General features: G+C 35.6%; 1 protein-coding gene across 12 annotated transcripts in view; it reads left to right on the top strand.

Annotated features, from left to right (window-relative positions):
- Positions 1-27727, top strand: part of ARFIP1 (ARF interacting protein 1) — a 44515-nt gene that overhangs the window by 5231 nt on the left and 11557 nt on the right. For 6 of the 12 annotated variants that reach the window (XR_012673546.1, XM_075149489.1, XM_075149483.1 and 3 more), the window contains 6 exons: positions 4357-4458; positions 14032-14146; positions 16881-16976; positions 18427-18536; positions 22388-22609; positions 26058-26215. Coding sequence is in view for 11 of the 12 variants with exons in the window: in XM_075149483.1 (XP_075005584.1) it covers positions 4357-4458; positions 14032-14146; positions 16881-16976; positions 18427-18536; positions 22388-22609; positions 26058-26215 (803 nt within the window). In the remaining variant the exon portion in view is untranslated. Of the gene's footprint in view, positions 1-1020; positions 1160-4356; positions 4459-14031; positions 14147-16880; positions 16977-18426; positions 18537-22387; positions 22610-26057; positions 26216-27727 lie in introns of those variants that run through there. The other 6 variants (XM_075149493.1, XM_075149487.1, XM_075149490.1 and 3 more) reach the window with 5 other exon arrangements.

Below are 27727 nucleotides of genomic sequence, written 5' to 3'. Positions count from 1 at the left end.
GAAGAGTAAACGTTTCCCTGGCTGCTTTAGAGTGAGAATGAAAAGAGATGATGCTGACTTTATCGCTGTTAGAGTTTCAGTACCAGTGAATTGTTTTTAAACTTTTTATAAAAACAGAGTAGTGATTCCATAGGTATTTAGTATATCTCCAAATCTGATATTTGCAAACAGAGATGTGCTAAGAAAGAAGTTACTAAAGGATTAATATGTTTTTCTAAATAAAATATCCAGCTCAAACGTCATGATTTTCCATAGTGCTTATTTCATTCATGCCTAATACATCAATGCAAATTTAGGAACTGCTTTATATTTGCTTTAGACTCTTCCTACATATGATAAATTTCCTTCTGAGGATGCAGTTTCTTTATATACTTAATTTAAATCAGCTGTGGGCTGCACTTGCCAAAGGGACACTTCATTCAGCAATCATATTCACTGTTTTAACAGAAATACCATTGTGATTTGGTAGTTCAGTTTTGTCTCAGATCAGTAAGCTTACCAAGATTTTGTGAGGTTGCAGGAACATGCACCCAGAGGTAAAGAGAAATGGCCACTGCTTTTGGCAGTAGTCTACAATTAAAGTATTTTGAGATACTGCACTGCTGAAATAAGCTGGTGCTGTGGCCGAGAGCAGTCCTTCATTCTTAGTAGTGTTTTATTGCGTTATTACCCCCTCTGTTTTGTAGGTACAAGTGTTGGAGCTGTGTGATGAACAGTTTTGGAGAACCGATTGGAGTGGAAAAATCCCCTTTTTGGGCATAGGTCACCTTCTTTTAACCTGCGGTGTTTCCGCGATCTTGTTTGCTGTACAAATACATTGTTCTGGCCCAGGGAAGAGGTGGGGGAATGGAGGAAGCTGATGGGGGGGGAAGAGTTATGGGTAAAGGGAAAAAAAAAAGGGGAGGGGCGGGGGGCAAGGACTTGTTCTTGGCAGCAGTGCTAGCTTAGAGTGACTAAAATGCAGGTGGTGATTTCTTGTTATGGCTGAGCCAAACTAGCAGTTTATCCCACTTCCCTTTTTCAGCTGCTCATTTCATGTCTTTGTTGCTTGTCTGACCTCATTGCAAACTGATTCAACTCACTGAAACTGCAGAAAATTAACCTGGTGAAAAGGTCTATTGTCAGGCTAGTGAGTTGAGTCTGTTCACTGTGCAGTCAGGTGAGTGGCAGGCATGTGTTGTGGTTGGGAGATGGGACACTGTGGCTCATAGTAGGGACTGGAAAAGGGGAGTAGTGAAATGTCCTCCTTTCAGCAATGGAAGATGGTGTTTTAGTTCAGACATAACATGAAACTGAAGTTAGCAAGTAATTTTTTGCTTTCTCTGGAGCAAAAGATAGGTTTGATAACTTAGGTTTGCCTCAAGTAGAAACACCTAAGGAAACCTGTGAATTGCTTCTAGGCCTTTTTAGATTTCATAAGTTTTTCCAGAGAAGCTGATGATTTTTTTGTTTTCTCATGTATGTATTTGAGACATGTATGCATATGCGTGAGGTGTATATCTGAAAAAAATGCATAAACATGTATCAATGTACAATATTAGCAAAATGATTTGAGATTCTTGATGAAAAGCAGCCAAGCTAAGTATTTGTTTTGCCTTTAATTAAATTTGGAGATGCAATTTTCTTTGTGATTCCTGCCAAATGAATTGTATCCCCTGTCAGTACAGGACTTCCCCTTGACACTGTGTTTTCTGACGATTTGCAGAAAGAAGAACAAAAATATCTATGTTAGCCTATGCAAATGTTCCAGTATTGTGCAGGTAGCTGTGACAGGCTAAGCATTTTGAAAAATACCTCACTTTACTGTGTCAAGTAGAAGTATAGCTCCTAGCAGTCTTGGAATTTAAGCAGATGTGAGATTTAGAGCGAGCTTAAGAAGCTTGAGCTATTGGACAGATTTCCGAAATTAAAATCTAACGTGGCAGGTAACTGGAGCATTCGACCTAATAGTGTTGTATAGCAACTCCCTGCAAGGAGCAGAGAGTTGGACTCGATGATCCTTATGGGTCCCTTCCAACTCGAGATGCTCTATGCTCTATGAAATGAAACAAATTACTGTTTTAAAAGTACTTACAAAATAAACATAGACCTTTTGGTGTGCTTCAATATTTTCATTTACTTAAAGGCTATGAGTTTTTAGTTTGTTCTGTTGTATGAAGAATGACCCAAAAAACAGCTGTTCTGTGTTCTAGTTGTGAAGACTGGAATATATAGAGAATTTGGTATGCTAGGGCAATGTGAATATATGGCATGCGAGCTATTCCTTCCCAGTGTCGAAAGAAGGCACTTACTGCATCCTAAATGAGAGGGACTGATGGGGTAAGTTAGCGTGGTATAAAGTCACATTTTCTTGAATTTATAGCACACTGACTTTTTCTTAAACGATTTGAAATCTGTTCTCTGTGTATTTAAAATTTTTTCAAAAGTTGTGCCTAAATGTTTAGCTTCTCATTTTAGGGAAGTGTTTCATAAAGCATTATTTTTGAAAGAGTAGCTTTCAGTTCAATTTTGCGAAGTTAGTTGTAGAGAAAATCTTGATCCCCAAAAGAGGAAAATGTATCACCTCAAATGGTATTTTATGAGGGTGCATCCTGCATTGTAGTTCATATGTATGGTTCTTCGAGTGGCTTTTCCTTGGCCTGTTTCTTTCTCTTTTCTGTGTGGGTAAAAGGCAGCATTTACTCAGAACTCGACGGACTTCAGTCTCCTTGCTTTTTTTTTTTTTTTTTTGTGATGGTGTTTTATGCTGCTAATTGAAGAAGCTTACTACACGTTGAGAAATGTAAATCAGATTTTGTAGATACCAAATAAAGTTTGTGTAGTGAGCTCTGCTTCAAAAGACCAACAGAGGTGAAGTCTCAGTAATTTACAGTCTGTGGAAGAAGTTATGGTAACATAGCTTTGAAAGCGATCTGGAGTTAGAGGAGCATGTTTATTGGAGCCCACAGACAGTGACTAGTTAGAAAAAAAGCTTGGGAGGCCTCAAAGCTTACTAAGGAAATAAAGCTTACTAAGGAAATAAAGCTTACTAAGGAAATAAAGCTTACTAAGGAAATAAAGCTTACTAATGTAAATGAAGTGGTGATAGGTGAAAGTGGGGGAAATACTAGCAATGGGGTATGACAGAAGATGTTGCCAATTAAGAATGACGCAAGTGATCCTACGTAAGTACTGGTAAAATCTTTGTGTTACATGGATATCCTGTAAAAGCTTCATGTGTGGTTGGAGAAGCTGCTGGTACTTCAGCCTGCTCTGAGACTGGGTCTCTTCCTGACCCTTTGACTGAAAAGAGCTGGTTCAGTTTGATGATTTAGGAGCTTTAAGGCAAGAAAGCACCTATTCTTAAGTTGATGGTGTACCACGTCTTGCCAGTCTTGCGCAAGTGCATGGGCTGGTTTGAAGACTTCAGGCTCTTTGATATAAGTAATTGAACAAACACTGCTTTGGTTGTGTGTTGATTTTTCTACTGTTTACACTTTAGTTGACTAACGAAGCTGTCTTGCAGAGTTAGGGATAGCTTTTTGAGAGGGCTGAAATCTTCATTTTTTCTTAGTTTTGGAGAATGTCAGGGTGCTAGTCCGTCTTCAGGTGCTTGTAAAAGGTGTGCATTTCTTCTGGGAATATTTCTTCTAGGTTATACCTTAGGGCATTCTTGAAAGCCGTAGTTTCACAGCTGCTGTTACTGTTCATAATGCAGCTGCGTTTTGAAACTAACTTTGATTCTTGAATTGCATTGGTGCTTTTAAGTTCTTGTTTCTGCATTTCAGTTTAGATTTACTGCTGTTGACTGAATGAGAGTTGCATACCAACAGTTTAGTCAGAACGTGGCACTATGTTATGATAAAATAGGAAGCAAGTTAAACTATTTTAAAGTTTGGAATCATTACTTTTCTTTTTGTAACATGTGATTAAACTCATTGCACTTCTCTCATATTTCTTGCTTATCATTAGCTAGTACAATTTTTTTTTTTTTTAGCCAAGCTCACCTTTTTTATAGTTTGAGATACATAGACTACTGTAAGGGTCAAGTGTGCATAAAAATATTTGTCTGGCCCCACATGTCTCATTTCTGTCTGACAGCGCCCCATCCCCCATATCAATGGGTTAAAAATTTTAGTGTTTCTTTTCTCTGAGAACTTGAAGCTTTAAATTACTTCTGTCTGAGCTGTGCTAGCATATTAATGAGATTTGGGTACGTGATTAAATGAATGTATATAGACCTGGTATATCAGAATATTACCCATTGGAGTTTGAAATAAAATCAAATGTTACGAAACCTATACATCAAATGTTTTCATATAGATCACTCACTGGAAATTTAAGACAAATGCTAACCTGTTTCTTCTTATACTATAGGAAGGTGCAATGGCTCAAGAGTCTCCCAAAAATTCAGCAGCAGAAATTCCTGTGACTAGCAATGGACAGCTGGAAGATTCTCACGAGCACAGCTTTAACAGGGTAAGAACTTGCTTTGCTGTCTAACAATGTGCTGCTATCAGAAATGTTAAAGTTACAATGCAATGCATAGCGGACTTCACTTGACAGAGTTTTTTAGAGATTTAATGGAAAAACTCCTTTGAAGCTCGTAAATTACTGTTAAAGTTCACATAATGTAATGGGATTGTGCATTGCAAAACCTTTTTTGTATAAAAGGCATCTTAGTAGTGGCAAATATTTCTGAACATGAAACAGTGTAAAGAATTGGGTGCTCTGTAATGCACAATCAAGTGTATATGCTTCTACATTCTTGTCTCTGATTGTTGAGGGTACTGATTCTTAATCTGACAATTTTATTCATAAAACAGGACGACAGGCTTTTTAAAAATGTGACACTTAACAGGTCCTGTGAATTCAGGCTACCAAATCCTAAATTTTTTATGAAGAAGTATCAAATTGTTCGAGGCAAGCTACTTCTAAGGGGTATTAAGTTTGGAGTCAACATGCCTAAAACTAAAGATAGTCACGTTCTGATTTGAAGTTGTAAATGGGAGAGAAGTAACTTTTCTGGTGTTGTAACTGAAAAATTACTGCTGTATGCTGTATAGATGAGATGTATCAGAATCCATCTTGTTTGTTGTATGTTGAAAAGAAGTTACACTTCCATAATCATCTGTATGCAATTTTGAGTTCTTTCCCTTAACCTTGATGTATTTTACTATCAGTTCTTGTGCTTGGCTGCCCAGCAGAGGGTGCTATGGTATAGTTTATGGAGTTTGCGGTTGGTTTTCTTTACTTTTATTTTTATTTTGCTTTTCACTTGGAAATACGAAGGCTAGTTAATTATCCACATTTATTTGATACCTGTTGAGACTTAGATTTTAAGGAAATCTCTAAGCTTCAACAGTCGCATGCTGACTTGCAGTGCAGGATTATTTCTGAAAGAAATACTGAGCAGAACTTCAACACTTTATTCTGTCCTACTAAAATGCTGATTAGAGCAGGGAACCTCCATAAGTTTAAAAACCTGAATACTAGTAAAATAAGCATCTGCCTAATTTTGTCTTCTAGTTTTAACTTTAATGGAAAAACTCTTTCAAAGCTGATAAACTATTGTTAAAGTTGACTAAAAAAATGAAGCGGATACTGCACATTGCAATAACTTTTTTGTATGAAAGGTATATTAGTAGTGGCAATTTTTTTCTGAATGTTAAAATAGCGTGAAGTATTATGTGCTCTGTAATGCACGATCAAGTGTATACATTTCTAATTATTGACTCTAAGCCTTGAGGATACTGATTTTTAATCCAGCAATTTTATTCATAAAACAGGAAAACAAGCATTTAAATATATATTAAAAGTATAGTTTTAAACATGTATTTATTATATTAGCATTATAATTAAAAATGTTACTTAAATATGTAAAAGTATGTTTTTTAAAAAATAAAATACATCCTGAAAACAACATCTAAGACCATTTGACTATGGTTGCAGGGTAGCTATATAGTGAGCATGGCTGTAAAAAAGGTATAAAGCTTCATGAGATGGTAATGCATCCATACTGGAGCTCTTATTAAAAAATACTGCACTTATTACTGGGCATTTTTTTGACTTCTGCTGAATGGGCCATGATGTTTTTTTATGAATAGCACTGCAATGAGGGAAGGCTTGTGTTTCTTAAGATTTGTCATTCAACTAAGATCTACCAGTAACATAATGTAAAAATTAGGATGATGTTTAATGAAATAAAGTTAAAACTAACTTCTGATAAAGATGTACCTATGTTTAGGGGGGCAACAAAAATACACCTTGAAGTGGTAATGAATTTGCGTTCACCTGAAAGTAGAGAAACAGATTTACTATTTTTAAGCCTGATGACCTTGATGCTGCTGTAACTTGACTGCTAAGTTATCTTTTCCTTATGTAATAATTGCTTTTTCAGTGTAGTGCATCCAATACTTATTTATTAGTTACAGTAAATGGAACTTGCACTCTTGTTGACAAGTCAGAGCCCTTGTTCAGTCAAAATATAATCACCATTTTCTGTGGAAAGTTGAAATGTTGATGTAGTTTTCGTCTATGGCCACATATAAAAGTTGAAGTAGGTTTTTGCTGGCATGCTAATTATTTTGCTGGCTTGGAGTTAACTATATTTTGAAACTTGCACTTCCACAAAAATGGGTCAAATATTTCGTCAAGTTTCAGGAAATTTATACTATGCAAGTGTAGTTGCATTTGCCGCTGTAATTGTTTTCACAATGCTTATTCTGAGATCAGTGAAGATGAAGTGCACTTCAAATATTTTTTTGAACTGTCTTGTACAAGTTAACACCTGCACGTGTGACCTAAACTCAGAATATGTGATAATCGGGGCTTCTTATAAGCAAAACAAAGAAAACAAACTTCTTGGAATTAACATCTAGGTCTGTTTACTAATCTGTTAGTCTCAAATTCTAATATTTAGCTTCTATTCATCTTGGTTTGTGTTTGTTATTTATAATGCTTAATGCTACACTTTCTCTTTTTTTCCTTGCCAGGTAATTTTTTGTTTTAACCGGGAGCAATAAGCATTGCACCACAAGATTTCTGTGCCAAGTTTTCAGGGGTCTTTTTTCCTATTGACTTACGGAAATGACAAGCCAAGTACTGATTTTTAGGAGGTCACTTAAGAAAGGGGAAAGAAACCATTACCACTTTTAAGTTGTACTGTTACCACAGTGCTCAGTAAGAGTATGTGACTGCAGTAGAATTTAGAGCACTCAAACTCCAATATACTGATTTCAATTACACCTTCTTGGGAAGCTGGGGATCAAGGTTATTTTAGTTTCTTGTTTTCTTACCGTTATGATCAGGGAGCCGTTCATATAGATGTTGTACAATTCCGATGTAAACAATAAAACATCATTTATCCTGTATTTTTTATTTGGTCTTCTACAGCTATTTTGCAACAAACACTTGAGCAGCTTTGATTGTATGTTTTTGATAGACTGAGTAAAGAGGTAGTTGTACAACCTTTTCTTCAGGGTTCTTTAATTACAAACCTAAACTTTCTTCTAGCCTCGCGTTCTATTTAGCACTTCCATCAGACCTAATCCATAAGCTGCTCAGGCATGAAAATGCACATTTATTTTCTACCAAATGCAGTATTTGTATGTACTCAAGCATGAGAAGTACTTCATTTTGCAAGGCAATGCCGTGCAAATGTATTTACATGGAAATGGCAAGTAGGGTTGCTCCTTCTTTGAAGAAAAATGCCATTAGTTGTGCAGAACATCAGACAGCTTAGGTTGCCATAATGTCATTTCAGAAGGAAGGGTATTAGTTTCAGTCTTGTGGGATATAGCACTGCTTGATGCATCTTTGTGGTTCCTTACGTTTAAGAAAAAGAATCAAAAGCATATTTATAAGGTAACTTAAATAAGTGTTTGCCTAACTGTAAAGTTTCATTCAGGAATATGCTGCTACATTCTAATTCTGTCTTGTTGGTAATAATAAGAGATGCCTGTGGAATTCTGACAAGTTTTGTCCTGCCTGTATGATGGATGGAAACTTTTTTTTTAACTAAAAAAGCCTGTAGCTTCAGTTGTCATTGGATGAAATGTCTAATGTCCTTTCATTACGAAAAAGCTTGACCCAGTGCTTTTCAGCTCTCCAAGCTCTGTTGGAACTCACTTAAACTTTAAAAACTTGTGTATAGAACTGTTTGCTAATGTTTGGATGTTTGTTAGTCTGTCTTAAAAACAGAGGACTTAAGCATTTCCTAATCAAACATGCTTTTCTTACTACTTCGTAGAAGAAAACCGAAAAAAAAAGAAGTCTTGCTGGTTTATATTCTTCACTGGTTCATTTCACTTATCCCTGACTTCTAGAACACAGTTTTCCTCCCATGCTATTATAATTATGTGATTAGAATTAGTGGTGTTTTAATGTCATTGAGGGGATTGGGAGCTGAGGACTGTGGGAAGGAGTGAGGAAGTATATTATTCCTAATTCAGTAACATGCCATATAGTGTGAAAGTTGCATAGGAATAAATTAAATTAATCAAAAAACTGTTTGGTCTGCCTGTAAAGGTATTCAGGCAGCTGTAACATAACATAACATTTGTTATGTTTAAACTATTGTACAAAATCTACATAAAGTTCTTATCAGTCTGAGTCTCTGAAATTGTTGTTCCAATTGTTTCCTTTCATTTTCAGTATAGACTCTCTTCTCCTGGCACTTTTTGTACTCTTACAGGGACAAAAACGTTATTATACATGTATATAATACCAGTAATAAGCTTTAGGCTGCAAAAGATAAATTAACTTTGTTGTGAGTCTTCAATTTATCTTATTAGAATTACGAAATAAGCTCTGGGATCTGATGAATCTGAGTGCATGTGTTCAGTATCTTGTTCTGTAATTTTATTGCCAGACTGCACAAGTAGATAAGGTCAATTCTTTTTTGCCTTCCGCTTTCTGAAAAAACGCCAGCCTTTTCACTCACATTCTACCTGAAACATCTGAGTTAATCTCTTCGGTTTTGCTATGTTGACTGGCATAGTTAGATTTTACTTTGGGCAATTATATTTTAATTAATGTAGACTGATTTAAAATATATTGCTGTGTGTCAGTTCTAGAAAGCTGGGTTTAGGACATGAAACAAAAAAGACCAGTCTTTCTTTTTGTTGGCAAGTGGTCTGCTTCATACAGTCTTAAAACCCCAAAATATTAATGTTAATGTAGAAGGGAAACTAATTTAAAACTGGATTGTAGTATGACATTAGGTAAGTCAAAAGGGATGTAGTAGAAGAAGGGGTCTTCTGAGTGAAGAGCAATATATTGGAGAATAGAACAAATGTGTCAGTCCATTGTTTGCCACTTCAGCATAGATTAAAGCCTTCAGCTCTCCTCCCATTTATTTTTATGCTTGAATTTATACTGATGTGAGGATCTAGTGGCTTAATTCATGGAAGAGAGGAATGAGAGATATAATAGGGCAAAGAGAAGAAGAAAATGCTGGATATGTGCAAGGAGATACACGTGCACACGAATTAGGGTAACAAGTGAAAGTTAAGAGCCAGTTATCTTACTGCATAGATGTTATGTCTATCTACGTAACATTTTGTTTCATGGGACTTGTAATCTTTAAAACTTTAAACTGTGAACTTTACAATAAGATGTGTTGCAAATTTTTCCTAAAGGTAACTTAAGTAGTTTTATTTAAAATATCATCCATCATTAAAAAATAAATGAGCATATAATTGTTCCCAGTTTAGTTGCTCCACTTTTCAAGGACTCCTTGAACTAGCTAGCGCTGTGGGGTTTTTAAAATACCTTTATTCAAGGTAGTAAAGGCAAGTAAAACCATATCTTTTAAACTTTGATACTAAGCAAAAGATAATGCTTAGTCATGCATTAGTAATAGACTGACATAACTGAGAAATTAATACAATGTTGTTTGCTTACTTGTTTCTTAGTTTCTGGTAAGTTTGGACTTACCAGGTAAGTAGGTAAGTTTGGACTAGCTAAGTAGGTAAGTTTGGACTAGCTAAGTAGGTAAGTTTGGACTAGGTAAGTAGGTAAGCTTCAACTGAGCGACTAAGCTCTTAGTAAGCTTTGACTAAGGAAGCTCGTAGTAAGCTTTGACTGCACTTTTGCTAAGCCAGCTGCTGCTAACCTCGTACTGAGCACCTACTAACCTCGTACTGAGCATCTACTAAGCTTCGGCTAGGCTAGCTTCAGCTAGGCTAGCTTCAGCTAAGCTAGTTTCTGCTGGTGGAGAAACAATACAGTTCTGGTATCTTTCCCTTCTTCATTATAGATTATTGTGGAGAGCATGGATAAGAAGTATCTTTCTGGAAATAGTCATGTAATTCAGCCAACATTCCTTCATGAACGTGCATTCTGAGCGACTTCTTTGCTGTATCTGCTGTCTCAACAGGATTGATATGTCAGAAATTCATACTGGTTCATCTAGATGATCTGTATAATAAACTGATGAATATCCCTATTAGTCACGTATATCAGGCTAACCTTACTAAAATACATTTAGTTTAATGTGGTGATTTGAACTAATTAAAATGGAATCTTAACAATGGGTTAAAGTGGTTTATACAATATAGGTTTGCACCATCTTGACTAGACCAAATTAAGGTCGTGCAGCTGTTCTGTGTACCTAATTTCGTGCTTTTGCTTCTTTGAGCCTTTAGCATGCTAAATGGCTGAGAATGGGATAGGTAATCCAGCCGTTTGACTTCTTGGGAATTTTCTGAGTTGTAGGGTTTTTATACCTCTAGCTCTGGGTCTCAGTGAAGTTACAATATTAAAATACTTTTGCTAGCGTGCAATGGTTTTCAGCCTCATAGAATTGAAAATTATGAATGAAGCATCTTTTTTTTGTGTGTGATGGTTAACAGATTTGTGGTTTTGAAATGTATCAACAAATTTTGATGAATTCTAAAGACTTTAATACCCTTTTACGAAGAAGGGAGAAAATCACTTACGAGTTTGAAAGCAGATCTTCTAATCATCATCCTCTTAGCTAGAAGAACAATACATAGTCAAAATATTATCATCTTATTGTAGTAAGGTAATCTGTCCTATAACAGTAAACCTACATTTATAACAGAAATTTTACTACAACAAAATAATAACAGCAAACCTACATTTGGTGGGAACAAAAAAGAAAGCTATTTACGTTGCCTTCTTACCACTCTGAAATCTGCTTAAGTACTGTCATACCTTCTCTTAAATGTGAAGTTTTGTGCACGTCTTTTCTTACTCTAAGGCCGTTTCTAAATTATCCTTCTTTGTAAATTATTGAAGGGATAAATTGCTTTGTCAGAATGATTACAAATTTTCAGGTAGCTTTTTTGTTTTATTTATACTTCTGAAGAAAAAAAAAAAAGCAAGCCCAATCAGTTGCAAGAATGACATGTTAAAAATTGAAGTTTACATGTAGAAGCATGTCTCCACTGAACAGCAACTTGCATGTTTATAAACAATAAAAAGGTAGTGTATTGATGATCACTGACTTTTTGATGACAATTCTGGTCATGTATAAATCAACAAATGGTAAGTCTTTCTTTTCAATTCATATGCAAGGATATCTTTCTTCAGCAGGGTATATTTCAACTGGTTAATATAGGAGTTTAAAAACAGGTTTGATTGCAGTTCTTTACATGTAACTTTGCCTTTTTGCCAATGAAAAAGGTGTAGATCTCTCCAAACAAATATGTGTTTGCATACATATACATACATATGTATATATATTTATGTAAAAAACCCTGATGTGTGTATATACACAATTGTAGATCTTAATAATTTTCATGATTCAAATGTCAGTTTTTTATTTAAGAGAAGGATGTGTTGTAATATTCTGATTTCTTAAACTCTGTAGTTTGTTCAGCCTATGTTTAGCTTCAAATTAGAATTAGGTTGAATGTACAGAAGTAGTAAAATTTCTTAAGTTTAGATATAAACTTCTGTCTTTACAAAGCAGATGTTCTGCATTTTAACCTTAAATACAGATGATTGCTTAGATTCCTATTGCGAACATGCTTAAGCAGGTTCGCTGTCTACATTTCCTTGGCTACAGATTTAGATATTTCTGAAAACTATACAATGTGCCAAGGTGCCTTCAGGAAAAAAAAATTGATGCCATGTCCTTTTTGTTAAATCAGTGCATCTTCTCCTCTGCAATCTGGTTATCCTTTTTCAAGTCTCTGTTTTTTCAGCTCCTAGTGACCTGCTACGTTTTGAGTTAAATGGATTCTGTCTATTAGCTAAACTAAGTTGAAGCAAAGGCTTTCTAGCATACTGCCAACTGTGAGTACTTAAATGGAAGCACCAGTGTTATGTAAGTTGTGAAGATTGAAAACAGTATGTATCCGATGTTGTGATATGCTTAATTAGTGAGATCAGGTTCTACATGTGACTACTATTTGTTGTTCATGCTGTTTATTTTTGCTTTTTTTTTTTTTGTATAATGCTTCAGATACACAAATATAGCATAATCTATTATTAAACAGCCAGTTCACGTGAGTGATAGTATGGCTATAAGAATTGGTTACTCTGATTGCAATAACATCCTGGGATTTTGATGTCAACAAGAATTCTATTCTGCTGGAATTCATATGTTTGTAGCTCTTCCTTTTTTCCTCCTCCTAGGAGTTTGTCTTAAACTAAAGACAACTAACTAAATCTGTGGGGATGTGATCCAAAGCCACTTCTTGACAGTCTGAGCCTCTAGGCAGTATCATTCTTATGCACTAGCTTGCTTCTGGTTTGTGGATCGAGCGGCTACAGTAATATGTCAAACATGGATTGGATTTTAAAGGTTGTGTTTTCTTTGTAATTAGAAGCACTGCATATATCATAAATAGTTACTGCACATGTCCAGACACTGACATCTTAAAGCTATGTATAGTTTTTCTCTGCAAATTTCACTATTGCTCCTCTATACTTTTTCGTCTTTTTTGCCTCTGTATGAAAGCAGAGGGGATGCAAAAGAGTACCTGACTCCAGAAACTGCCAGTTTTCCAATTTCCTGATGCTTAATTTTTTGTTACTGTATTTTACCTTTTTGCTTTCACTTCTAGAAGTGTAGTAGCTGTTCACTCAATTTTACTTTCACGAATTAGTGGTTTCAAGTTGCTTTGAATACCTGAACTTTTTTAAAGCACTAAGTGTATTCCATAACACCAGAGCCTTAAACTTCAGTCAGATGGCTGGAAATGTAGTCCAGGAAACCTTTGGGAGCTATTTGTAGAGGTGGGTAAGATAGCAAAAATGGGCAATAGGATGGTATGCAAATTATGTATATGAATTCATAGTTATGAATAGGCCTACATTGGGTTTCTGTGAATATTTCAGTTGCCTGATGAAAGTTGGTTGTAGTAGTTAATCTAGCTCTCAAAAGTTAAACAAGGTGCTCTCAGGCAATTTTAAGTCAACGAGGTTCAAAAGCAAACAGAAGTAAATGGCGACTTTGTGCTGTGAGCGCTTGTGATGTAGAGTAGGTGCTCAGAAGGAAGCTATTGAAGTGATGCCTTTCTGGATGTTTCTCCTATGTCAAATATTAGATTTCATGTGCTATTTGTAGAAATTAAGGATGCTGTGAAATTAAGGATGCTGTGAATTTTAAAGCTATTTCTTGCTTAGAGTGATTTTTTTTTTATCTTTAACATTATGATAGTTGCTTCCACATTTTTGGTTTGTAAAATGTTGTCTGCTCTTAGTCTTAGGTCATTCTGCACCCTTATCAGTTTTTAACTGGAAACATTATTAAACTCATATGATTGGTTGGACCAGCTTCAGACCACATAACATGATGTTGCAGGCCACGTTTTTGGTAACCGCTGCTCTACGAGAAGGCATTCTAGTAGTTCGTCAATATGACAAAAAAAATTCTGGAATAAATACACAGGCTATACTTAGTGTTTCTCATTCATTTATGTTTTATTTGTGCATCGCAGTAGAATGCTGTGACACCAGCGAAGACATTCCAGGCTGAAGGCAGAATTGCCTATCTGAAATTGCATTATAATACTTTTGAGTCACTTTTATCTTTTTTTAAACATTAACTTTCCATTTTCTTCAAATATTTCCAAGGATTTGAAACGTTCGTTACCAGTTGGACTTGGACTTTCTGAAACCAAAATAACATCTCATGGCTTTGACAGCACCAAAGAGGGAGTCGTTGAGACAGGACCATTTCCAGGTAAAGGTAACTACTTTTTTGTCTTTATTTCTCAATTTAAAACCTTTAGGCATATTTTCCTATTGTCAGGAATACAATGTTCTGTAGCTGTTTTGAGCATTTTGGTGTAAATGTACACCAAATGTAAATGAGATGTGCATTAGTGACAACCTGTTTAACTTCTCTGGTAGCTGGGTTGTTAAAATAGAGAATATATGCTACACTTGTAGTATCTGTCAAGGGACTAGTGGAAACTACTTAGTGTTAAATTGATCTGCATTTACAGGAAGGGAAGTCCTTGAGCGTCTTGAAATGGTGTCAGACTGAAGAATTTTGCTATTACATTGCATTGAAGTTTTCTTTAAATGTTGCAGGTATTGTTCTGATTTGAAAAGTAACGGGAGAGTTAATTTCTTGATACACAGTTCACTTACCTGGAGCAGATTAACGAGTGGAATTCTTCTTTGTTGCCCCTGAGACTTGTCTCTCCTTTTTTTGTTATAGTGCCTATATTACTTTAACGTATTGTTTGTTAGGAGTGATAATGCTTTGGGCCTCTTTTTCCAGGGAGTACCTAATGAAAAAGTGTCTGTTCTCATATTTTCTCAGCACAGAGTTGCAGTTGTTTATAGCAGAAGGATTTTAGTTTATTAATATTTAATTTACTATGCAAGAATTAATGTATGTTTTAGAGAATCTAAGCTAGTATTAAACAATGAGAAATGCAAAGTGATAAACAAGCCAGTAATGTCAGTGTTTCCCATCTGTCTAAAAACAATAGAGTGCCATGATATAGTATGTGAAAGTGATATTTTAATAAATTATGTAGCTTTGACAATTTCTGAATTTGAAAGGTTTGAAATGATCTCAAATGAGCAGCTGTGAAAATAAGTCTCTTTGTTGTCATAGATTTAATTTACATTTTGCTTCACTTCCTGTTTGGTAAAATGCTGTGCATATGAAAACAGTGATTTACATGCTGTACTTTACATATATTGCAAAGCGAATACTGTGGTTTCTTTAAGTCTTTGAAATTAGCAAAATATCTGGCTAAAAACTGGGCAGATGGCAAACTGCTCACCATTCTTGCCTTTTTGTATTCTATTAGCAGGATAACTGTTGCAGCTGTTAAGTGCATTAGCCTGTAAAGGGAAAAGTGTCCAAGATGTGTTTCAAGCTACACTAATATGTTTGAAATCCAAATATTCCGTAATAAGTTACGTACACAAATGATGAGCTTTGGACATGTAATTTTTAACACTTTAGATATCACAGTTTTCCTCCAAGGATAATGTCTTCAGTTTTTTCCTAATGCTCTAACCAAATCAGAGAGAGAGAAGTGGTAGAAAGTAAGGCTTCTTATGAAACTATGGATAAAAGTGGAATGATTGTATTTCTAAAAATTCTATTTTCTGTTTGAGTGTCCTTATCAGAGCTTCATTTTTGCATGCAAAGTAGACAATACTAGAGGGGAAGGGCTTTTAGAATTTGGGGGATGTTGTATGATGAAGCATGCATAAGGCTGCATTAATAGTCTGTCAAATGGTAAGGATTTTTTAACTGCTTGTCTTAGCTCGCTTGCTGAAAGTGATTCAGTCTTTAGGCCTTTAGCAGGATCTTGCAGTCAAACTTTTATGCCTGGATGAATCCAGTTGCAGCTCTTATGCAATGTATCGCTACAGAAGGACACAACAAGAGAGCTATCTTTCATCTTTTCTGTGCAATTGGATTCAAATAATTGGGTTAATTGTACCTCATGTTAGTAGTGCTCTATGGTATGTTTAAAAGACAAAAGCTGATTGTTGATTCGGTTAATTTGAGTGATATTTTTGGTGTTACTGATAACTAAATTTTGTTGAAACTGCTAAAGTTTAGGTTTGATTTCCTTTTCCTCCAGAACACTGTCAGCCCTGAAGCATCTCAGAATTTCTCAGCAAAAGCAATGAAAGCTCCCCCCCAATATCATGATTACTTATCACTACAGAGAAGAAGCTAGTTTGTTTGTTTGGTTTTTAAATCCTGAAAACTTCTTAAGAATGCCACTTCACATTTATGTGATGTGAAAGAGTTGCAAAGCTCTGAAAATCATAATCCTAAAACAGCTTAGAGAACACACATGGTACAGGTCATTTGAAGTTGGGTTTGTTTTTTTTTAAAGAGAACAAGCAAGTGCGGTAAAATCTTTCTTTTGGGAAGGAGATTACACACCTTAACAGCTAATGGCTCGTATGATCTTCAGCATAGCTTATTGCTGTGTGTTTACACAGACTTAGGAGCAGATGTTAATCAAGTATATCTGAAATTGGCACAGATTTCAGAGCTTACTTCACCCCTTAATGCTGTGAGTACCATTCAGTGACAGTGCAGAGTGAAATCTACCTAGACCTTAAAAAGGAGGTTTCAGCTGTGGAAGCTATATATAACAATCTTTCATGGAATTTTCTGTTGATAGTATATACTTTACTGATGAAGCTGTTAGTTGTATTTTGATTACTCTTACAACAAACCAAAAGTTTGGCATCATGACCTAGGGAAAAAGATTAAATCATGAAAACTTGGAGTGGTTCACATGAACAGCTGCACCACTTAAAAAGCATTTCCATCAGAAATTCCAGCAACTTTTCTGTGAATGCTTCTATTTAGTGTGTTGCTGAAGCAAATGTTTCTTTGTTTTGAAAGAAAAACCTATCTCTGTAAAAGTGCGCATTGCCTTCTAAGGGAAGATGATGGATTTTCATGGTTAAATATGTCCCCTTTTCAGGTTCCTCAGCATCACCCAAATCATCTGTTATATCTCCTAGCAGTGCAGCAGCTAGCAGACTGGCTGGACAAGGTTGTGATTTAATTATTCCCACAGGTATCATAGCACTGAATGGATAACGCCCTTGTCTCTGCTGACACTGTACTAACTCCTCTGTGTCTCTAATAATTTGATTTACTGTTAGTTGGAAATAAAACTTCCGGGATTTTTGGTGGCTCTCATTTCTGGCTTTTAACAGTTCACAAAGTAACCTCTGCTTTCCTTTCTGTATGCTGCTTTTTGCTCTATAAAATTTAAAAAATAGTTACTAAATATTAATAATAACAAACAGTAGCTAAAATGGGAGTAACCAAATTTTTTTGTTTAGGTTAAAGCTGAAACTTGGCATTTTTTGCCAAAATGATCATATATTCCAGTAGAATAGAGTATGAGGTGGCCATTAGGAATTCACAACTCCCAAACTAGGCTTTGCCACTTGACTCATTTTGTGCCTATGGGCAAATTACTTAACATCTTTGTCTGTTTCCTCCTATATAAAAGGAGAAAACCTATTCAGTTACCTCATAAGGGTGTTGAGAGGATTAATTACTTAATGTTTGCACAGCATTTTGAAGACGTAAAGAACATTGTAGAGCTTGATGCTAAAGGAGTATCTTGAGGCATCTGTATAGGCTTTTTTCCAAACTCTTATTTAGCCTGGCAAGGCTAAGGTGATGTAATAGCAGTCGGGATTAGAGGCAGGAGTAGTCAAAATTGTACATTAATAAATAAAAATGTTGCTTAAAAAGTAGTGCTTTGCAGTTCTTACTATCTAGGACACTAGGAAATATTTTTTTAATTTTAAAACTTAGCATCCACGTGATATACCATACTAGCTTGGAAATGCTAAGTATTGGCAATTAATGTGTGGTGATTGGCCCTAGATATTTTAATTTGTTGCTTTAAATCTTTTCTTTTTTGCTGTTTGTATACTGGTGGTATGTAGAATTAATTATTCTTAATACAATGAGCTAATAAAGCTGAAATAAATCAGTTAAAATATTGGCTGAACACATCTTCTGGAAAGGATGATGTTCATTGGAAAAGATAAAAAAATCTCTTTTGAAATTTATTAGTTGTACTCTGTGACAACAGTTTTTATATACCGATAATTTTCATTTAATGATCTGCAAGTTGTAAACAGACTTTTAGATTGGCTAAATCCAAGAGGGTGTTCAACTGTTGGAATTTTAAAACATAGATTAAGTAATAAACATGTCTCAAAAGCTGTTTTAAGGTTGGTTAGTAAAAGTCCGTGCATTCAGGTAAGTTTTATTCAGCCTATTACTACATGAAATACTGAGATATACATGCTTTATATCAGTTTTAAAATAATTATTTCTTTCTGGAATTGATTTTGAAAATCTGCATATGCGTCTTAAGTTCTTACTGTCACCTTGCTCTGCTTTTGCATGTGCAATTGCACAAATCTTCCATATCTGCTATTAATCCCTTAAAACAAAAAAAAAACAAAAGGCCTTGAAGATTTGCTTTGTGTCTGACATAGGGGGCAGAGCTCAGCAGAAAAGTGGACCTGTTGTGTTAGCAGATGAAGTAAAGAATCCAGCGATGGAGAAATTGGAATTAGTGAGAAAGTGGAGCCTAAACACTTACAAGGTATGCAGACATATATTTGTGTGTGTGTATGTATGTATTCTAGAAATGAGTTTGCTACTAGATCAGACTAAACCTTTCAAAATATTGTACTGCTATGTGAAAGTAATGTTGTTGCAGTGAGCATAAGCAAGAATGCATAGGGAAGGCTTAGTTTTCTTCCAATTGTAGCATTCTTTGTAAGCCTTTGTAAATCCCTGGTTTTAAGTCGAAAATCTTTCATAGGTATTATTGATTTAACAAGGTAAAGAATGTTCTGTTTCTAATGTCCCCTTCAACATCCAGAATGTACGGATTTCAGCACTAATGCTTGTAATTAAATCTTTTTGCTATCTTTTAGTTGATTGCTGATTCAATAAAATTTTAGCTGATGGGAAGAAGTCAGGCCCATCTACAAGGTCCATACTTGTTAATCACTGTTCTGATGTTTTTGTTCTGTCTTGGCTGATTGTTTTTTCTTAGTGTTGGAATTGTTGGTTCAATTCATGTGTGTTTTACTCTTGTGTGGTGCTTCTTTGTGATCAGTTGGGATTTGATGAAATTAAAATAATAACAAAAGAATAAAGAAAAAGTGCTTAAAGCACACCAGTTTGCCAGAAGTGACGCTCATTAAAAAGCCATAAGGTAAGGAACAATTGTCAGGGAATACATCACTATCAGGAGTTTTAAACAAAGACCAGTTTTGAAAAATAGCTTTTTGTTATGCCTGCAACTTGAACAACAGAGTTGTGGACAGATGCGTTGTGCGTCAGTGGGATCTACATCAAACCATGAAGAAATGAAGAATCTGTGGAAAAAATTCCCTTGTAAAATACAGGTTTGAATCCCTCCAGTGTTCTTAAGTCCAGATAAGGACTTCCTCCACAGTGAGGATGGGAAGCAGGGTTGGAGACATTCTACCCACTAGTAAATGCTTATGCTGGTCTTTGTGTTAGAATCAGAAGTTTGCATCTTTTTTATGTCTAATTAAATGGCTTTTAGAATTTCTACTTTTATTGTAATCTAAATTTTGTAGCAACTGCAGAAGTCTGTCAGCTACTCCTGGAGCATGCTATGGTCCACTCAGAATACATGCTATTTATGTGAAGCTGTTCTTTAAAATTCTCTGTCTAAGAAACATTGACTCCTAAGTTTGAATCTGCTATACCACAACGAAATAGGAGAGGGCTTGACCTTATTCTCTCTTTTTGGTGCCTTGGTTTAGAAAACAAAACCAAAAAAATCCCCATGTCTCAATTGCAGAGTGATTGCAAACCCACTTATGTGAAGCAATAGCCAGAGGACTAGTGAAAAATACTAGGAAAAGTGGTCTCAGATCCTTGTTTAGAACATTATTTCTCTGGCTGTAGTCTCTGCAAAGTCTTGATTTTTAGATTTCTTTCTTGGCTGAAACCTCCTGCTCCCTGAAATCCAGAATCCCACCAGTTACGGCATAGCAAACAAAGGCTAGCATTTTCAGAAAACTAAATGAATCTGTTTTCTTGAAATCTATAAGCTTGAAGTTGTTTCCCAAGTATGCCTAAGGAGATAGGTCAATTATGATCTTTCTAGAATCCCATACTGACTTGTTGTACGACTTTTTTGGAGAAGTAGGATTGTTCAGAGAGAGCTTATTAATTCATTCTAAGATGAGGGAGCATTATGCAAATGTCCCTGGAGATGGCATACACTTGAAAACACTTTATATATAGGCTACATACAAAAAACACATTTGATTTGATTAAGGACAGTATTTCAGTTTGTGGACATACTGGCTTACTTTCCTTCCCTTTAGGAAGGTCGTGGGAAGAAGCCTCCTCCTTATCTCGTAATAGCTAACTGATCATAGGTTAGAAGATGCAGAAGCAAAGGGCAGGAGTAAATGGTTAGTGGAGGCAAGTCAGCAGCTGAACCCCTCTGAGCTGAAAGCCGTGCCATTCAATGTACCAGACATTAATCTGCAAGTGGAGTTAGTGGTGAAACTTGCTGTTAGGAAGTTCTGTAGGGATCTGACTTTATCTTTAGCTACATCTCAGTTTAAAAAAGTACACGGTATAAGTCTTTCAAAGTACTAGTTTTTCTCACTTGGCAGTGCTGGGTTTTTTAGGTGTTTTGCTGTAACTTCTGAAGTAAATACTCCCTGGCTGAAAATAATTCCTTCCTTCGTAATTTATTCTTGCTTCCAAAAATTTTGCCTTCCATGATTCAGATTTTTTTCTTGCATTTCCATAGGTGTGTGTTTGTGTCTCAGCTTTTTTGGAAAACACCCCAAATTTGTCCATCAGTTCCATAGTTCCTAGTGAAATGCTTATTTATTCTCTGATCACACTCATTGCTAAGCTGTATTTTGCAATTTCTGTTGCAGACTTTGGTAGTAAAGTTGTATTCTGTGTTGATATGATTTGTTATGCTCTCCCAAATTTCTGATTCTTGACAGACAAATGTCTCTTAGATTAGCTGTGCTCTTTCTTGTTAATTGGTTGAATCTAATGAAGTAGCCCAAATAGCTGGTACCTTCCAATCTAAAGCTTATGAGTTATGACCAAGTCGCTCTGCCTGATCATTCTTGAGTCTTTCCTGTGTTTGTCTATTAAGTTTCGAAAGGACATAAAAGTTCTAGCAGGTTAAAAGTGTATCTCCTTTGGACGTAAGTAAAGACTGGATTAAACTAAAGTCCTTGAATTTGGAAACCCTGGGAAATCCAGTGATGTAATTTATTTGGGGAATGTGATGTAAGATAAGTTTGAGCATTATTTCACCTAACCACATAGCAGCTTTGCACTTAGATTACGTCCCTTCAGAGTAGTTGTGGCCTTGACTACTAACTAGGTTTGCTTGTAATTCTGTTTCTAGCAGTAATTCTTCATGTGTGTAACTTGGTTGTCTCTTCACCTCTTGGGACCACAGATTAACTTCAAGTAACTTACTTTAACAGTAAATAATTCCTGCTTTCCATAGAGAAATTGTATGGCTTTGCTACACATCTGCTTTGCAAATGGCTTCTCCTATGTCGCAGCCAAGGGAAACCCCAATGTGCGTCTTGTGAGGCTCACTGCCAAGTTGGGCTCAAGTGTCTGGCAGAGAAGGTGTCACAGATAAGTGGAATGTGGTAGCAGCCTCAGCTGTCACAGCCATTTGCTGGGTGAAAGTGTCTACAGCCTTGTAAGAGCACGTTTTCTGCTCACTGTGTTAATGAACTGCAAATCTGTTAAGAATTTGACTTGTGACAGGAAAGAAATAGTAATTCTTTCTGAGACAATCAGCTCCATTTTATAAATGTCTAAATAATGAGAAATGCATTTTAATAGTTTTACATATTTCTCAGTCGGAGTTCCCAGTTTCCCAGTCAGCTTTTAAAAAAACATGCTGAAAACCACCACCTCCTTACCTCCCCCCCAAATAAACCCCAAAAATAACATTTTTGGAAAACATAACGTGGATGATCCGGAATTGGATGATTGGTAAACGAAGCCCAAAAGATCACTAACTAGATATTTTTACGCAGAACTAGTAATACTCCCATTAACTGACTTTAATGCAGTGGTCTAAGTTGCTTCTTTTAACTTAATGAGATTCACCAAACCTAAAAAGAGATAAGAGTTCTTTTACTTGAGAAACAATTAGTTACTCTCTTGATTTGTTAACTTGAATATTCATCTTAGTAGGAGTTGAGACTTGTCCAACTGTTCTTGCTGAGTCCTGATAAACTTCTAAAGACTGTGTTGTTTTTTCAGTTTGTTGTGCAAACTTATATTGGGAGGGGTGATTGTGAAAGAATTGTGTGTAATTATATGTCCCTTGAAGCTGAAAATGGGTGTATGCTGTGTTGTCTTGAATATACTTGATTCTTTATAATTTAATTTTTTTTTCCCCAGTGTACACGTCAGATCATCTCTGAAAAATTGGGTCGTGGCTCAAGAACAGTAGATCTGGAACTAGAAGCTCAGATAGATATATTGAGAGATAACAAAAAAAAATATGAAAATATCTTGAGACTGGCACAGACGCTGTCCACACAACTCTTCCAGATGGTACATACCCAAAGGCAACTTGGAGATGCATTTGCTGACCTGAGTTTGAAATCATTGGAACTTCATGTAAGACTTTTATAGTGTTAAAAAATAAAATGGCAGAGATGAAGATGAGCCTAATTGACTCGTGCAGGGTATATAGTAGTTAGCAGCTATTTTTCTAAACAGTGTAGTTAACAATACATTATATGCTGTGTTAAAAGCTTATGTAATTCACTTAAAACTATAGGAAATTACTGAAATTACTGTAGTTCTTTATTGTTTCTTAAATGTTTGCCTTTAGTTAATGGTTGGACTCAAGATCTGACAACTTTCCTTTGCATAGAAAATGCATTTTACTATTCATTTTCCTTCTAATGAAATGTCATCAAAGTGTTCTAGAGTGTTACGTCATTTCAATTACAGGATGCCTTTGGGGAATATGCCTGGGACTTAAGTAGAATAGGGCACATTACTTCACCTGTGCACATTGAATGCGAGTAAATTATTTTTCTGTAGCATATTCAAGCATTGAGATTTCATCTCAAAGTCCTTTTTTAATCAGAATTTTGCTACTAATAGGACTAACCTGTATTCTTACAGATTGCTTGGAGTTTCTGAGCAAGAGAGGCAATCTTTAGATATCTGGATTTGGGTTGTTATGATTCCTTGGTTTAGAAGTTTATGTAACACTGATGCTTTTTGTTGCTGACAATAAAACTGTCTGCTGTAAGGAGAGAGAAGGTAGATGTTGTGTACAAAACATAGTAGCTGGCCGCCTTCTACATTGATTGTTGTGTACTCTGAAGTTAAAGCAATTTGATACTGCTACTGATCCTTTGGAAAACCAGTATTAAGGGGCTTAATGATTCCCTAAAACATAGCTGCTGAAACAGCACAAATTACCTTTGTGATTATTAAACTTAAAACCTCTGTCTGTTTATTTTTCCCTTTTCATGATAGTCTATTCCCATTGAGTTTCAAGGGAGGAGGTGGAGTTCATGCTTGCACAGAGGAACCTTAACTGATAGCTAGCTGAAAAAATTTGAGGCTCTTGCACTGGAGTACAGGAATTTTTAATATTACAGCTTGACAGATGAAAATCTGTGAAAGCAGAGCACTTCTAGCAGCTAAGAAATTAAATAATCTGCTAAAAGAAATTGTTCTTAATAATCAGTTTACTTTTGACACAAATACGGGCATGTGGTTTGTGGCAGAACGTAGTGATTGTTATGAAGTATGTGCTGAAGCTGGATGTTTCTTTGAAACTTGGATTAAATCTGGCATCATGCTCATGTTTAATGAATGTTTTTTTTTCCATGAATAGCTCGTAACTTCTAATAGGAATACTGTTCTTCTAGGTTCTTTCAGCGTCTTGTACTGGTCTTGGAATTTGTTTCAGTCATTCATCTCTTGTGTAGATTATTGAATGGGGCTGTTGATGCAAATCAAATCAAGGTTTCTGCTGCTGTAATAAAAGTTATCTAACCTTTGCCTCTTGGAGACTTGCCTGATGTTTGTCTCTTTCCTTTTTGTGTTTCCCTTTGTTTACTCTGTACTGTATTACCATCTGTAGCCTGGTCTGTTCTTCTTGGATGTTTGGATAGCATTGTTGCCTCTAAAACTTGTACAAGACTAAAAGTAAAATTTCTGAACAGTTAGTCTTTAATGTTTAACGTGATAACAGTATATAAGTTTAAAAGAACAAAAACAAACCCCTCACCACTTCTTAAGGTAATATTTCTTATTTTATACATGTTAACAAAATGAGATCTTAATGTGGTATCTGCAGAGGTATTACTTAATGTGAATGTTTTGCTGTTTCTGTTTTGGATACAAAGATAACTCCTGGTTCCAGGCTCATGTGCCTTTAATTATATAGACAGATGAATTCCAATTTTAATTGACCTATGCATAGAGTATGAACTGAGTGTAAACTCTTGATACAGAAAGGATTTCCTGTCTCTTTCATAAGAGGTATCTGCAGAGGTCATGGATGAAACTCAAAAGTTTTTATATGAAACTGTATGAACCAGTAGAAGGATGGTTTTGGTGGCTAGCATGTTTCTTAGTACTGCAGTCCCATCCTTCTTACCCCCCTCCTTTGATTTGGTAGTGTTGCTCATTTGGGTCTGTGATGATCTGGGTCAGAGGACCAACTGGAAAACTAATTGTAGTCTTGCCTGCAGGAGGGAGAAGAGATGGGACTAAACACTGCTGAAAGGGGCAGTCCTACTGCTGTTGTCTCTGCATGTATGCTTCTACTTCTTCCCTGTGCTAGCGCTTGTGTTACTGTGTAGCTGGCAATGTTAGGGCAAAACCAGCTGAAAAAGACTATTTTTTGATTTCAGCAAGATCTGTAGTGATTTGGCAGACTGCTTTTGCCACCCAAGCAGCTGTGCAAAGCAAAGGCAACAGATCTTTAGCCGTGTTTACAGGGCTTAGCTCATGAAAACTTTCCCTAAGTTTTCTTCCTCTTTTCTTCTCCTTCAAATTGCTCGCTTCCACTGCACCTCCTTTTCTAGAGGATTCTTCCCCTACCATTGCCCATTAGCCTTACCCTCATGAAGTCGTTAATATGAAATATCATTTGACTTTGGTGTTCATGTTCTAGATAGATGAAACTGGGAGAATACAGCACTTCTGAGTCAGTTGTTGGCAGTGTGCAAGCTTAAAAAGACCAAGTTCCAAATATGAACCTAGTGTGTTTTACAGCCATTACAACCAGAGATTATACTCTTTTTGTGAGAAGTCCCATCTGCAGAATATGAAGATGCCATATGGATGACATAAATATAATAATTGGACTCGTTTGGCATCCGTGCATTAGGAAAATCTTTGCAGTGCTGATCAGGACTTACACTGCTGTTAACAAAAAGACATGAACAAACATATATCCAAATGTGACTGAAATGCCTTGGAAATAATTTTGCCCTGTCTCTTTAAAATTTATGGCCCAGCCACATTATAATTTTTATTTACTATCCATTATAATGCTCTGCTCTTCAATTATTTATAGCCTATTAAATTGTGATAGATGTTGGGGTTTTTTGCAGTGCTCTTTTCCAGAATGTAAGAATAAAACCTAATAGCTAATTAATGCTGTGTGCCCTTGTGAATTTAGTTATATTACTGTATTTAATGTAGTGGTGTCACTGTTGGTATTAAAGCATTACCTAGACAACCACATGAGAGATGCTGGATTAAAACTCTGCTGAATGACAATGTAAAGATTACATTAGCACTTACTTTTAAGTAACATTCAAGGCTTCCGAGTGCAGAAAAATCACATTATAAAATAGGATTTAACATCACGCGTGGTAATGAAATTGTGTTTTACTGATGCTACAGAGATTTCATAAAAACTGTGAACTGAATATTGTATTGAAATAATATCTGTTTAATCATAACCATACCCAAGCAGAAGTGACAGAACTTCTACATCTGTGTGTTTGTATTTTTTTTATGTAATTGTTGATCAATGTTATGATTTTAAATGATCTACAATTTTGGTTTCTCTGCTTTTTGTTTATAGGAGGAGTTTGGCTACAATGCAGATACGCAGAAACTTCTAGCTAAAAATGGAGAAACTCTTCTTGGGGCTATTAACTTTTTTATTGCCAGTGTGAATACATTGGTGAATAAAACAATTGAGGATACATTATTGACTGTGAAACAGTATGAAAGTGCCAGGTAGCTATTATATGTTTAGTTATTTTCATTACAAACTAATCTTTAGGAAACAGACTTTGTATCAGTTTAGTCCTTGTATTTGAGTGACTAACCTGTCAGATAAAAACCTTATAACACAGCTATCATATAATTAGGATTTACAGTTAACTGCCTCATTGCCTGTATCTTCAAATGTTTTGTAAATTTTCTGTTTTACTTGTTAGCTCTATATCTAAGAGTAATTATAGCTATTTTTTCCTGCCTGCTAGATTAAGGTGGCTTTCTAAACAGCATAACAGTGCAAGATCAATCCTTTTATCTAGCTACATTGTAATAGGTGAAATAATTTCTTTGACTGAAAAACATTTAATCTTGTGCTTCTGTTGATGCACACTGTGTTCAATTCACACTTCAATTTTTATGCAGAAGTTGCAGGCTAGATAGGAACGGGGAAAATAAAGAAATTTCTTAGTGAGTGGATAATGTCTAGCAGTAGATAATGGGTTTCCTGCCCTGGAGAGTGTTACTTTTGGATATGGCTTAGTACTCTAAAGCCAGGTTCCCTTCTCCTGCCAGGGTTTGGACTTGTGGTCCTTTCTGATGCTTAATAGAATAAAGTATGTTTCTTTTAATTTGCCAAAGGATGTAGTTTATGCATATTATTTTTTGTGATTTTTTTTTTAGGCCAAAAATTGCAAACTGCTTGAGTTTTGAAGTTCTTTCTCCCCGCCCCCCCCCTTTTTTTTTTCATTGTTCTGTTCTAATGCTTTATTTATAAGCAAAATCATAAGTTATTATTTAGATATTTAGGTAAACTTTCAAAAGGCATGAAAGGCAGAATTAACCAAATGTGAAGTATTGCTTTATTTTTTACATTGAAGTATTAAAGAAAAAATTGGTTCACAACATTTTCCAGGTATCCCCTTGAAAACCTATACAAAATACATCTGCTAAGATTGTTTTTGCCAGTCATTTTCAATATATGGCTCTTCCCTCCTGAAATACCTTCGTTACTTTCCCTTTCTGTTCACTAAAGACATCAAGTATTTTGCCATTTCAATAAGGCAAATAAATGACAAAGGTTCTTCACTTACATAGCCAGTCTTATTTTGCGACGTGAAAATAGATCACATTTATTTTTGTACCTCTTCTTCCCTGTCCCGAGTTGCACTTCAGCATTCATCTGTTCCCCTCTTCTATCAACTCTGTACTGGTTTGTTTCCTTTCTGGAATTAAGTCATAAATTATTTAAATAAAGCCTGAATCATAGTGGCAATGAGAATCAGAAAAAGCCCTGTGAATATTGTAACTTCTTTTACCTCTGAAAATGTTGTATTTTATTTTGGAGCAGTTATACCAACTGAAAAGTTGTTTTTTATAACCAGTTTTTAATTCTGATTTGTATCCAGTTTTAGAAATGTCTGTTTGTGAGAAAGCGTATTTGAAAAGCTGGTTGGTTTGTTCCGTTAAAATTGGCATCTATCACATGCTGATATGCTAGGTTCCGTTACGTGAAAGCTACAAAGAAGTATG

This window comes from Calonectris borealis, chromosome 4, assembly GCF_964195595.1.
Source record: "Calonectris borealis chromosome 4, bCalBor7.hap1.2, whole genome shotgun sequence".
Classification (NCBI taxonomy): domain Eukaryota; kingdom Metazoa; phylum Chordata; class Aves; order Procellariiformes; family Procellariidae; genus Calonectris; species Calonectris borealis.
The sequence above is the reverse complement of the archived record's forward strand: the minus strand, read 5'-3'. Positions and strand labels throughout refer to the sequence as shown.